Source organism: Carya illinoinensis, chromosome 13 (assembly GCF_018687715.1).
Source record: "Carya illinoinensis cultivar Pawnee chromosome 13, C.illinoinensisPawnee_v1, whole genome shotgun sequence".
Lineage (NCBI taxonomy): Eukaryota > Viridiplantae > Streptophyta > Magnoliopsida > Fagales > Juglandaceae > Carya > Carya illinoinensis.
The window spans coordinates 32,681,451-32,695,894 of NC_056764.1; the positions used below are offsets into that span (position 1 = coordinate 32,681,451).

The 14,444-nt window shown below is 37.5% G+C and overlaps 1 protein-coding gene across 1 annotated transcript; it reads left to right on the plus strand.

The window, feature by feature from the left end:
* Positions 1–11,528: 11,528 nt before the first annotated feature.
* LOC122291170 (protein FAR1-RELATED SEQUENCE 1-like) lies at positions 11,529–12,997 on the plus strand. Its single transcript, XM_043098809.1, has 4 exons — positions 11,529–12,416; positions 12,531–12,623; positions 12,741–12,824; positions 12,914–12,997. The coding sequence occupies exons 1-4, from the start codon at positions 11,529–11,531 to the stop codon at positions 12,995–12,997; spliced, it is 1,149 nt and encodes a 382-aa protein (XP_042954743.1).
* The last annotated feature ends 1,447 nt before the right edge of the window (positions 12,998–14,444 follow it).

The following is a 14,444-nucleotide window of genomic DNA, read 5'->3' on the forward strand; positions in this document are numbered from 1 at the left end:
TCCTCTAGAAAATGTGATCCCGAGTCATTCGCTTCTAAGCATTGCAACTTCCATTTAGCAGTAGCTAAATTCTTCTGCACATGGCCAAAAGAAGCCTTATTCCATCGTCCTAACTCAATAGCACAGCGAGAAATCCTTCCCATAATCTGATCCAAAGAAATAGGACCATTTCTCTGACACCAAGCCCTCTCAATAATCGAAGAGCATTCCTTTTCTCCCACCCACATAGCCTCAAATCTAAACAACCTCCTATTCCTCCTTCTAACCAAAGCCCCTTCAGTATCCAACCATAACGGGATGTGATCAGAATAAGCTGCAACTCCACGTGAAACTCGAAGATTTAGATATATTTCACACCACCAAGAGTTAGCAAGAAATCTATCTAACCTTTCCTTCACTAAACCCTCCTCTCCCCTACTGTTACTCCAAGTAAAAGGGACCCCCTCATAACCCAAATCTCTCAAGTGGCAATCCGATAAAACCGCTCGAAACTCCCTCATCTGTGATTCACTCCTTTTGTTTCCACCAAATTTTTCAGAATGATCTAAAATTTCATTGAAATCCCCAAAAAAAAGCCATGGTAAATTAACCCCACGGCCCAAAAATTTCAAAAGACTCCAAACTTCAGACCGCTGCCCACTCTCGGGATGACCATACACCCCTGTCAACAACCATTCCACCCCATCATAGTTTTTAATAGATGCATGAATATGGTTTTTAGAATAACTAACAATAGTCAAATGAATGTTATCCTTCCAAAAGAGAGCCAAACCTCCACTTCGACCCACACTGTCTACACCCAAACAATACCGAAAACCCAACCTCAACTTACAGAAATCCAACCGACGAGATGATACTTTCGTTTCTTGCAAAAACAGAATTTCGGGATCTTCACACGTGATTAAATCACGTAGAGTACGAATACTCCGTGGGTTCCCAAGCCCACGGAGATTCCAAGATAAAATCTTCATTGGACTCGGCGGGGCTGATCATCAGCCACCGCCGTTCTCTCATTAACCAGCTCCATCGAAACAGAGGAAGAGGAAGAAAATTTACCTTGTTTAGCTTCAGCATCCACAATCGAAATACCCTTCCGTTTCTTGCCATGGTTTGAACTGAAAAACCCTTCGGACTGAAGGACGGAAATTGCCTCAACCCCAGGCACCGAACTGCCTTCATGTGGCTCGGTCTGAATCTTTTGCAATGCCCTAGAACCGACTCGCTGACCCTTTCTCCTTTGAACACTGCTTCGGGAGCCAAACCCACCAACAAGTTTAGAACCTATGTTACCCGATGGGCCATAATCAAAGCCCATAAACATGTGAGGGGCCTCCAACACTGGAACATCCATAAGTCCATCCTCCACTTGATTCTCTTGAACGACATTTAAATTCACCGTTTCAAACACTTCCTTATTTGAGCCTCCTACATCCACTGGTGATTCCAAAACAGCAACCCCCTCATTCAACACAGACGGCTTAACAGTCGGGACAGATGAAGATCCTTTGTTGGCAGAAATATCGGCCCTTTCAAAATCCAGATTTTTCTCCCCCACAGGATCCGTAACGAACTGACCTCCACTACCCTTTCCGTTACTATCCTTCCCTGAAACTGTCTCAACCGGATCAAGCGTCGCCGCCTCTGTTGTAGCCGTAGCAGCCATAGTATTAGCACGTCCGCCACTCCTACGAGAATTAAGAAATCCCGCCCGAAGCCAAAGACCATATGGGAGCCTCTGGGAATCGACTTGATTTGCATCAATATCCTCACATTCCTTTAAGGAATGACCCAGAATACCACAGTGGAAACATAGATCCGGTAGCCGTTCGTAAGAGAACCTCACCCTACAGGACACCCGCTCCTCCACTATCATACGCTTCCGACGTAACAGAGGTTTGAAAATATTGATGAGAACCCTGACTCTCATATATTCCCCTCACTCCATCTCACTGTTGTCTAAGTCTACTTCTAAAACCTCCCCCAACACACCGCCAACTAACCTTTCGATATACTCATTACGGGCCATTAACGGTAAATCGTGTAAACGGACCTAGAAAGGAGCATGCACCAATTCTATCTTACCAATCTGCAGCCTACCGTCGAATTCTTTCAACAAAACCAAATGCTTATCGAAAGACCACGGACCCTCACGCATAACCTTGAGTTTATCCCTCATATCTTCAAACTCAACCAACGTAAACTCAGAATTGAGATCACGAAATTTCACACCCTTAACCAGATGCCAAATTTTCCTCATCGTCTGCTTAAATGCCTCGTGATTATAATGCTTTTTGTTCAAAAGCTTCATAATCAAACAATTTGCCCCACGTTCTAAGACATCCCCCAGCCGGCTAATCTCCACCGAGACTGCTTCATTCTCCTTCTCAGTTAGCGACAAGCTTGCATACAATTCATCTAAAGCATCCGCCATGCCGAGCACCTCGTACGAGAGATGAGAGGAAAAAAAACCCCTACTCTATTCAGAGAGAGGAAAAAAAGTTCCTTGGGCTTCTTGTAACAAACTCCTTTTTTATGTTATTTCTTCTTGGAGGATATTTAAGTGTTTTTCTCTGTCTTGGATGAGATTGGCTTCTCTCAGAACATTTACTTCCCTAGCTAGGTTCTGGATTTCCCCACGATGAGAATTTTGAGATGAAATCTTTTTTCAAACAAGCCCTAAGTGGATGATATTACTTACTGAAATTAATACTAGATCTAAAATTAGCTAACATTTGTTTCATTAATTTTGTAACGTCCATATATATAACCCTACACCCATTATTTGCCTTCCTTTTAATTAATTTGTTGGAAAACAAATAGTAATTAATTACGTTTAATGACTAGTTTTTCCATTAATTAATTTCTTTACAAGTCCAATTAAATACTACTAACATGCAATAATGATGTTATATATATACATATGAAAATTCTATGCATTATACTATTATCCTACTTATATCTCATTAAGTAAGATATGACATATTTACTACTCTTGATTGATTATTTATTGCATATTTCGTTATCATCAAATAGTGATAAATGCACTACATTATATATAATGAGATACAAATGAGATGATGATGTGGTGTGACATGGTGAATTCAAATATGGGTGACAATATATGACACAACTTGTGAATTTAATACGAACATAATATAAAATTAAATTAAAGGATTCTGATTTGACATTAACGGGTTCGGATCAATTAACCGGGTTGACCCACATAATCGAGTCAATAACGGATCAACCCACATAATCAAAATCAATCAGTTTTGATCTGTTTAGATTTTATTTTAAATTTCAATTTTATTATTGTTGAGTTGTAATATTTGTATTTCTCAATATATTTATATTTTTATTATTGAAATTATAATTCTGGACCAATGCTTATATTCACCAATACTTATATTCGTTGTTGTATGATTTGTAATATTACTTTTATTATATGTTAAAAATTTTAAGATATTGATATTTTTGCTAGTAAGTAGTCTTTTTTTAAAAAGATATTGTGGCTGTTAATAAATATAAATTTTAACTCTTATGTCAAATTATGTTAATTAAGTCAAGTTAAATGGATTATGTGTATTAGTTCAATCTATTTACATAAAATAAGTTTAAATGAATCGTGTGACGTTGACTTTTATTTATAATCTATTATTAAAATGGTCAAAATGGATAACACAACACGATATAAATATAATTAAAAATTACGAGTTACCACACATATTGTGGCATACATATTATATGTGTGTATATATATAAATGAGAGAGAGACAGAGAGAGTTCTGCACATATGAAATTACGTGAGAGAGAGAGAGAGAGAGAGAGTTCTGCACATATGAAATTACGTCATGACGTTCCAACTACCAATTCCATGATAAGTGGAAAAAACAGTAGCTATCCCTTCTTAAAATTAATATGATCTCCACTGCTAGCTAGATGTAGTTATAGGAGATGCTTCCCATTGAAGCCGACCATCTCTTTGGGGCCTACTCAACAACCACCTGACCTGTCCAATTAGCTAGATCCAAATGATCTTTACCTATGGGCCTAGAGAAATTGAATTGAATTGGACCAAATTAATGATATTACCGCCCACACCTGAATCATGTACTACTCTTACAATCCTTATTTTTTTTATTTTTATCAAAGGGTATAAATTGTGTTAATGAAAACTCTATAACAGAAACTGAATACATGTTAGAATCTCTTCTACATCAACTATTATCTCATTAGCCCGCCAAAGCATGTTTAGCTAAAGTATGAGCTATAACATTATCTCCCCTCTTAATATGTTCTACCCTTCATTCCTTAAAACAGTTTGAGAAAAGTTTGATTTAAGAGGTGAGCATCCTAGTACAAGTTGCAGTTGTGTCTGAATGAAGAATACCTTGAACCACTTTACCAATATCTCCCTCTAAAATTATGTTCCTTAATCCCAGCTATATTCCAAAACTTGTAGTTTGGAGAGACGTTGTAGTTTCTAGTAGAAAAGGGTCTGGAAAGCACTCTTTTTTCATCCTCATGGTAGCCAGTACAGCACCCTCCTAGTCATGAACTATAACCTCAATCCCAATCTAACAATTAACTCTATCAATTGAGGCATCCCAATTAATTTTGAAGACATTAGGTGGAGGAGGCTCCCAACTTGATTGCCCTGTTGGGAGATTAGTACTCACACTAGTTCTATCAGGCACCAGTTTTTAAAATTCTTGCAATAGTTGTTGAGACAGATAGACCAAAATATTAGGAGGAGTAAATACATCTTGAAATACAAACTCACTCCTCCTCCACCATAGCTTCCAAGCTACCACTGCCACTTCCTCCAATTCTTCTTTATTAAGCTTCTCAACTAGCTCCTGAAAGGTTGCTGTAAAGCTCTAATTGATCACTAAGCTTTTCTTAATCTTTTGGGAGCTTTGTCCCCAAACATCACTAGTCAAGGCACATTCTCATAACACATGTTCTATTGATTCTTATTCATAAGTGCAAATTGGACAAGTAGGGCTCTGCATGATATTCCTCTTTAGCAAATTCTTCTTGGTTGGCAAGGCATTATGGCAAGCTCTCCATAAGAAAACCATGGTTGCATTTGGGATGACTAACTACCATAGCCTGAGCCAACTATGATTGTCCTTCCTGGCTTCTGAAGTTTGGCCTTGATGTTTCCTTTGCAGTTCCCCTAAAAGATGATATGCACTTTTAATTGAAAAGCTTCCATTCACTGTGCACCTCCATATTAACTAATTTGGTCTATTGCATTGGCTAATAGGAATGCTAGTTATAATATCTGCTTCCTCCTTTAGAAATATCTCATTAACCAAATCTTTGTTCTATTGCTTTAGATCTTTGACAATATGAGATGCGACTGTTGCTTTAGCTCCGATCATTTTAACATTACTCTAAGGACTAAATGTAGTAGGTTGAGGTAACCATTTATCTACCCAAATTCTAATTGTGTTGCCATTCCCAATCCTCTATATAAGACCTTCCTCTAGCAGAGGTCTTGCAGAAAAAATGCTTCTCCAAACATAAGGATGCCTGCAACCAAGTTTAGCTTGAAAGAAATCTATATGAGGATAGTACTTGGCTTTTAAGACTGTAGCAGCAAGGGATTGAGGTTGTTGAAGGGTATCCAACCCTGATTAGCCAACATGGCCCTATTGAGGTTCTCAAAATCCAATCCCCCTGTTGACTTAGCCAGGCCCCATCTTCTCCCATTTAACCCAATGTGTCTTTTTCTCAGTATTCTGCTGGCCCCACCAATAACCTTCCATAAGCTTATTAATCTCTCATAATAGACCCATAGGCAACTTGAAAACTCCCATGTTATAGGTTGGTATGGCTTGGATGACTGACTTGATTAGAATGTCCTTACCTGCTTGGGAGAAGCACTTGAATTTTCAATTACTGATCCTTGTCCTCTATCCAATATTTCCTTAATGGATTTTAGTTGAGACTTACCTACCAAAGCTGATAAACCAAGGTATTTGTCATAGGAATCTGTGGATCTAACTCCAGCAATGCTAATAATATTTGATATAATGTCTGGCCTAGTATTGTGACTGAAGAAGATTAAGATCTTGTCCTTATTTAGCCTTTGCCTTGAAAGCATTCTCATAAGTTTCAAGGCTGCCTAGTAATTGACTCCACTACAAAGAATTGGCTTTACAAAATAGTAGACAGTCGCAACAAAGCATAAGTAAGTAATGTGAAACTGACCTCTTTGCATAAGAACTCTAGTAATGACTCCAGATGCCCTAGTTAGAGAAAGTTGTGGACAGAGGATCACCCTACCAAATTCTCCTAATTGGCCTAAATACACTTTGTAGAACACCTTTAATAATAATAAAAGACTTTAGGTACACATTTCAGAATTAATTGAATCCATTGACTTGCAAACGCCCTTTTTTCAATCACATGTGTCAAAAATTGCCACTTAAGCCTATCATAGGCATTACTCATATTTAGCTTCAGTGCCATGTATCCTTCACCCCCTTTGGTTCTACTATTCACAAAATGCATGGATTCATAGGATATAATCACATTATCTAAAATTAATCTACCAGGTATAAAAGTGCTCATGTTGGAGATATGATCAAAGGTAGGATTTTCTTCAGTCTATTAGCAAAGACTTTGGAAACAATCTTATAAAGTACATTACATAGGCTGATGGGTCTTAATTCAATTACTTTTGTAGGATTTTTATCTTGGGGATTAAGGTGATGAAAGTTTCATTCATATCATCTGCTCATCGATCTGAGTTTAACACATCCAAGACTACTATACACACCCCAGGGTCCACTGTGTTCCAATATTTCTGGAAAAATGCTGCTAGAAAACCATCAGGTCTAGGGTAGCTTAAGGGATTCATCTGAAAGATGGCTTCTTGGACCTCCTTGGTATGAAGTTTTGTAATAGTGTCTCATTCATTTCCGGGATAACCAAATGTCTCATTGGTTGCAAACAAGTCTCAAGGCCTTCGGGTTGTGAGGTGGTAAACAAGTCCTAGTATTATCTCTGGAAAGCCAAGCCAATTTCCTTAGGTGAAGTGAAGGTCCTACTATCACCATTTGTGATTATGTCAATGTGATTTTTCTTCCTTCTTTGGTTAGCACACATGTGAAAAAACTTGTTATTTCTATCTCCCTTCCCCAACCATCTTTACTTTACTCTTTGCCTTCATTACAAGTCTTCTTCTTCAAGTATCAAGTTAACTTCTTGCTACTGTCTTTTGATTTCTACCGTGTGCTCTCCAAAACTTGCACCTTGAAGTTGCTGAATTTGATTAAGTTTTACTATAATGGCACCTGCCTGATGTCTATACCTTTCCTTATCCCACTTTGTCAATTGTTCTCTACATCTTTTTAGTCTTTCTAAAGTAATCATGTTAGAGTTGTCCCCTCATTTTGCACTCATCCATGCATCACTTATAAGCTACTGACATTCCTCTCTTTGGCCCCATTTCACTTCATATCTAAAGATTTTTGGAGCCTTTGTTTTTGAATTAAGTGAAGCATGCAATGATATCAAAATGGGATTATAATTAGAGGTGTGCACTACAAGACCAGTAAAATAAAGGTTCGAGAAGAGATTATATAACTAAGTGCTTCCAAAGGTTCCATCAAGTCTTTCTTTTGTGAAGCTGCTCCCTTCACTATTATTACACTAGGTGAAAGTAATTCAGTTCATTTAGTCCACCATCCTCTACAACTATCGTGAAGCTCTCCATTTGAGTATAAGGTCTAAGTTGTTCCCTATATTTCTCATTTAGCTGAAAGATTTCGTTGAAGTCCACCATGTACAACCAAGCAATAGGACTAGGAGGTTTTAAAGCCTTGAGTATATGATATCAATTCCACCTAGATATGAGATTATCAAAGACAAGCTAAACCACCAATGCTACGTCTACTCTCCACCACAAAACTACAATGAAAGCCATTTCTATTTCTTATCTATTCCACCTTCACTGATTTACTACTTTTTGTTTCGATTACCCTTCATCAAAGAAAAGGACCAAAATTGACCTTAGCTAAATCTAAGACGACAAGCCTATTGTTAACTTTTGTCGAATTACTCTTATAATCGTTGATGCTAATACAACATAATATAAATCAAAGAAACTATAGACTATAGTCCGTTTGTATGAAAAGAATATTTCAAAAATATTTATAAATAATAATAAAATAATTAATGAATTGTTATAAAATAATGTAAAAAATTTTAGAATAATTATATTCACCAATAACTTTTGAATCCACTTAGAAAAGCACGAGAATAATACTAACAAAAGTGTTATGTACAGTCGCCGCGTACAATCGGCGCGGAGTCAACTGACGTGGCAATTAAAAATTAAAAAAAAAAGGGTTAGTACAGAGCCGAAACGAGGTTACCATTTTCAAAATGAAATGTGTTTTCCAGCTTCTTGCGTTGCACAGGTGTGGTCTTCAACTCCATTTCTCAAGGTCATCTTCAAGCTCCTCTTTTGAAGATCCTCTTCCAAGCTCGTCTTCATCAGAGCAACAACATCCAGGTGTAGAAGTATTAGAAACTAGCAACTCGGTTATTTTCATACATGCTTCTAGAGAAGTTTCAGACCGTGGAGTTGGTGAGTTAGGTTATGCGGCTTCGTGGTCTTCAAATTTTGAAGTGATCTGTGTGGATATTTGCTTGGGTCTTCCCCCTCGTGTGGCTCATCGTCGTCGTGTGGGTTATCTTCCTCTTGTGGGTCATCTTCAAGAGGCCGTAGCCACTACCATCGAGCTAGTCGTCACTGAACTATATAACAGTTCAGCAACTATACAATGGTAAAGAACGTATTTTGAGTTGCTCATGTTTATTGATTTCTTGGTTGTGGTTTTGTTAGGAACAATATTGACCAAATCTGTTGGTTTGGAACAAAATTGCTTTCGGGTAGAGTTAATTGCTCAGAAATATAAAGATTTTGTGCTTCTGATAAACGGAAACTCATTATTAGTTATAGTGATGGTATTAGGCTAAAAGTGACCAAAAACTGAGGATGTTTATGAAGATTTTAACTTTACCAGAACTTTGTGGCTCTGGTGATTTTAATACCATGTCCCCCAGTAGATTTTATTGAAGTAACCCCACGAAAGAAGATTCAATTAAAAGAAATCAATGGTCCAGATAATTTCTTTGAGAGATGTTTCCGTGTGCATGGATATTTGAAGTGGGCTTCCACTATGGAATTTTCAGAGCACTAATTCCTTTGCTGTAAGCCTACTAGGCTAAATTTATAGAAGTCTAAGGAGTACTACTAATCAAGTAGTGCCAAATTATACTCCAGAGCTCTTTGTAGCTAACAAAATAGTTTTACCAGGTAAAATGACTTGATTGGACAGTTAATTGCATTCAATTCTATCCATTTCAATCATAATCAATAGCTTGTGATGTCACAATGGTATCAGATAAAAAATAGAATATTATATAGAGAAGGATATGATATTATAAGCAACATGTAAACCCTTTCCAGCCTAAAGTTTTGAAGACCTAGAATTAGAGTCCTAATTTCCTTTTATAACATTTAGCAATATATCGATGCTACATTCATTTCATAATTTATAAGCATGTTTGAGGCAAAAGATCAAATAATAGATGATGTTTATAACATTTGTTAAACGTGTAGACAATCCCATGGACATTTGCATGTGCATGAATCCATGGTCATTGATATTATTCCCAAAGATTTACCTTGGATATTGAACAATTACTACAGGGCATTGGAAACGGGGAAGAACACCCATCTCCGCTACCAGCATCTACCTCAAATCTCCCAACCTCAATATGTTATTGTAAAATTTATTAAACTTATTGAAATGGGTCTGCTCAATGTTTATCATCCTAATTATCATTATTATACAAATTTAGGACATCCCTCAAACTGGTACAATGAACCTGCCAAATTACATGCACGGTTATTATGGACCACAGTGTTCATGGACACCAACCTTTTTGCCATATGCAGATGGCAGCCAATATACAAGCAACATTGAGCAGGTGGTTAACTTAGTTCTTGTCTTTTAATGTATAAGTTTAGTTTTGTGGAGTTTAATTGCTCTAATTTTTTTATGTAGAATGTTGGTTACCCATTTCAATATGGGATGAGACCGCCAACTCTCATCGGCTCTACAAGCTCTGCAACGAGTGCAAGAGTTGGTGAAGAAACTACACAAAATCGTAAGGAAACTGAAACACCAAGTCCTTCCTCTAGAATTGATGAAGGAAGTAAAGAGGATATACCAAATTGCCGGGAAACCAACGATGGCACGATTGGGTCACCACAGTCAGTGCAACCGGATGGTGGTGATATAATAGAGGAGCCAAAGTCGGGGATGGAATTCAAATCATTTGAAGATTTACAAAGCTATTATAAGGATTATGCTAAGAAATGTGAGTTTGGCGTGATGACACAAAGGAGTGAGAGGGGAGAGGATCAAAGTATCAGATATGTCACCCTTGGATGTGCCCGTGGAGGGAAGGCTCGAAATAGGAGTTTATATGTCGCCAACCCACGTCCGACCGGAAAGACAGACTGTAAGGCAAAGATTAATGCATTAAAAGTCGAGGGGAAGATGCGGTTAACAACAGTCCATAATACACATAATCATGGCCTTAGTCCAAAGAAATTCCACTTCTTTCGATGTAATAGAGAAGTGAGTGAGACCATAAAAAAAGTTCTTGACACAAACGACTTGGCTAGCATCCGGATAAATAAGAGTTTTGGATCTCTTGTCGTTGGTGCAGGTGGGTTTGAGAACCTTCCATTTTTGGAAAAGGATTGTCGCAATTACATCGACAAAGCACGGCATCTACGACTTGGTGCTGGTAGTGCTAGAGCACTCCGAGATTATTTTTTGAGGATGCAGTACAAGAATAATGGTTTCTTTGCATTGATGGACTTAGATGATGATGGGAGGCTAAGGAATGTATTTTGGGTAGATCCATGTAGTAGGGCAGCGTACACGTATTTTTGTGATGTGATCACATTTGACACCACGTACCTCACAAATAGATATGGGATGCCTTTTGCACCATTTGTTGGTGTAAACCACCACGGACAGTCCATTCTTTTGGGAGCAGGGTTGATTTCAAGTGAGGATACAGAGACCTTTACATGGTTATTCCAAACTTTGTTGAAATGTATGGATGGTATAGCTCCGAAAGCTATCATCACAAATCAAAACAGAGCAATGAAAAATGCAATTGCTCTTGTATTCCCGAAAACACAGCATAGATTTTGCCTGTGGCATATATTGAAAAAAGTCCCTGAGAAGCTTGGCTCACATGGTGCCTATAAAAATGAGTTGAAAAATGAGTTGATGAAATGTGTATATGATACTCAGAGTATCGAAGAGTTCGAGAATTGTTGGGAGGGGTTAATTAACACCTACAGTTTGCACGAAAATGCCTAATTGCAAAGTTTATACGCTGAGCGTGGGCATTGGGTACCTGTATTTTTTAAAGAGTTCTTTTGGGCTGGAATGAGTACAACTCAGCGGAGCGAGAGTATGAATGCCTTTTTTGATGGGTATGTTCATGCAAAAACGAACTTGAAGGAGTTTGTTGATCAGTTTGACAACGCGCTGAGAAAGAAAATTGAGAATGAAACAAGCGCGGACTTCCACTCATTTAGTGCCACAATTCCCTGCATTTCTAAATCTCCCATTGAGAAGAAATTTCAAGAGTTGTACACGAACGCTAAATTTAAGGAAGTTCAGCAGCAAGTTATGGGTGTGCTTGATATGGATCTAGCTCTATATAAAAGGGATGGATCCATAAAAACCTATCTTGTAGAGGATGAAATTCATGTTGAGGAGTTCGCTAAACCGATCACATTTTCTGTGGAGTTTAATGAGGAAAGTTGTGATGCAAAGTACTCATGTGGGTTATTTCAGATGAGGGGGATACTGTGTCGGCATATTCTGGCAATATTCAAATCCAACCAAGTAAAATCATTGCCAAGTAAATACATTTTAGATCGATGGAGGAAGGATATCAGAAGACAATACACATTGATCCGCAGCAGCTATGACGTAGAGGATCAGAGGCCAGATACGAACAGATATTCAGGTCTATTGAATGTATGTTATAAGATGATAACTCTTGCAGTGGGTTCCATTGAGCACACCATGGATGCATATCAAAAGTTACATGCAATGATTGCCTTATATCTTCAGAACCAACAACCCCCATCTATGACTGTAACGGGTTCAAATGTTGTCTTACATTCAGTTGAGACGACTACAAATGGTAATGGAAAACGAGTTCTAAGTCCACTTGTTGTAAGAGGGAAAGGCATACCTCCGTCTCTAAGGAAAGCATCGACATTGAAGAAGCGAGTGTTGAAAGTTAAAGCGAAGAAGCAGAAAGCACCTATCAAGAGGAAAAGTAAACAGGTTAATACAATTTCATTTAAATTGTATTGTAGACTTGTTACTTCTAGATATTGGCCTACAAAGTTATTAGTATATAACTTAATGTGTTATTGCTTGTGTTACTTGTCTTCTTAGCTTTCAAGAGAAGACACACCAGTCCTCAACATGCGCAGAAATTTATTTGGCACATCAGAGACCCCCATCTCCACTGATAGACATGTTAGCCAGGTATATGATCAAAACTATCTAAGTTCACTTGTGGTTGAACTATTTTTATATTTATAATTTTTTTCAGAGAATAAAAGCATTGACAATGATGGATCTTGAATGTTAATATTTTAACAGAATCAGGTTGTGGCAGACAGCACACAAGCTTTTGACATTACTAGAACCCAGCCCTATGTTACATGGAATGAGAGTCAAGAAACTGTAAACATATTGGAGTTTGCTATTTTTATGATTAGTTATTAGGTTAATACAATTTCATACTAATTATTTGCAGCTTATTCATGAAACAGATCAATTTTGGGTTGGATGGATCACAACCTGAGTATATGGATGAGACACAACCGAATCCAACAATGAATTTCAGCAATTTTTAAAGGTTGCCAGAATTGATGTATTGGCTGTAATTTCTATGCAAATTCATGAATTCTGGTGTATTGATTGTAATTGGACAGCTTCTAGGCTGTTTTGAATGTATTCCCTGTAATTGGACAGCTTCTAAGCTCTAAAAGTTGGTCTCTAGAGTAACTTAATGAGTTGGCAGGGCTTGTAATGATACCTATTAATTAAGTTTGGTTGATTAATCAGAATTTCATGACCTATTCCAGCTTTATTTATAGAATATTGTTAAGGTTATGCTTCTAGACTGTTAAGGTTTCACATTTAGATCAATCAACAAAACTTGAGGTTGAAGACCAAGCCGTACATGGCCCCACATGGTATGTCCAGGTGCAGCGTATAGATGCTAGTGGTGTTGATTGATAATGGTTGTAAGAGGGCAAGTCAACACCATCAATTAGAAGGTTTAAGTTCTCTATTATATTGTTCAAGAGTTGGTTGTTGGTTGAAATGAGCATGTGCTCTAGAATTGAGCAATAAAGAATACTGTAAGGGAAATGAGCACGCGCATAAGTCATGAGTCAAGTGATATGTGGATGTTGGATTGATCCAACATCCTTAACGGCACTCTCTTTAGCAAGTTTGGTACACCACCTAAACAGGTTCTTGATTGCAAGTTTCACATTTAAAGACTAAGGGCTCAGCCCTTAGTGTTAGCTGTAACATATCCAGAAACCAACATGGGTCTACTGAAATATAGATCAATTTATTCACATTTGAAAATACAACACTTGATATTCAGATGTAATGCACCATCATAATGATCTATTTCAAATAACAACACTTCTCAATCAGATTACAATCCAACTTCAAATTACAACCACTCACAGAATACACAAATCATGAGACAACACTTCTAAAAGTTTGCTCCCCAGTTCAGAGTAACATCCACCATCAGAAACCACAAAATAAAATTACATCAAGTTATTGGAAAACATGGCTTCCCAGTTCTTCTTTACATCGACCATCACAAACCACAAAATAACTTGCCAGATTAGAGTTACTTAAACTACATATTTACAATAACTTAAGAGAAATCAATTCTGAGCTTGGTTAGACAGCAAAATATAACATGATACAACAATGACAACAGCCCAATATAGATGGAGTAGTGTGCGTGAACGCCTATTTTCAACTTCTTGCTTTAAAAGCACCAAGTCCTTCTTCTGAACCTTCTCAAGTATATTGGATAACATTTTCTCAATCGCATCAGCTTTCTTCCGGAACTTACTCTCCCTCTGTTGAAAATTGTCGAATATCCTTTTCAGCTCTTCATCCTTCCTTAATAGTTCAATTTTAATTTGGTGAAGTTCTTGCTTTATGTCCAAAGTACCATCCACCCACTTAAAGAACTTGCAAAATGGTAAGCCCTACTCATTTTATCCAAAAGAGGCAAACTGAGTTAGATATACTTACAATTAAACA

What these genes read in the sequence shown, in the direction of transcription:
- LOC122291170 (XM_043098809.1), top strand. Translation starts at nt 11,529, where the DNA reads ATGAATGCCTTTTTTGATGGGTATGTTCATGCAAAAACGAACTTGAAG. An exon ending in TCAAGAGGAAAAGTAAACAG is followed by an intron (nt 12,417 to 12,530) that starts GTTAATACAATT and finishes TTGTCTTCTTAG; the next exon opens with CTTTCAAGAGAAGACACACC. An exon ending in GGAATGAGAGTCAAGAAACT is followed by an intron (nt 12,825 to 12,913) that starts GTAAACATATTG and finishes TTCATGAAACAG; the next exon opens with ATCAATTTTGGGTTGGATGG.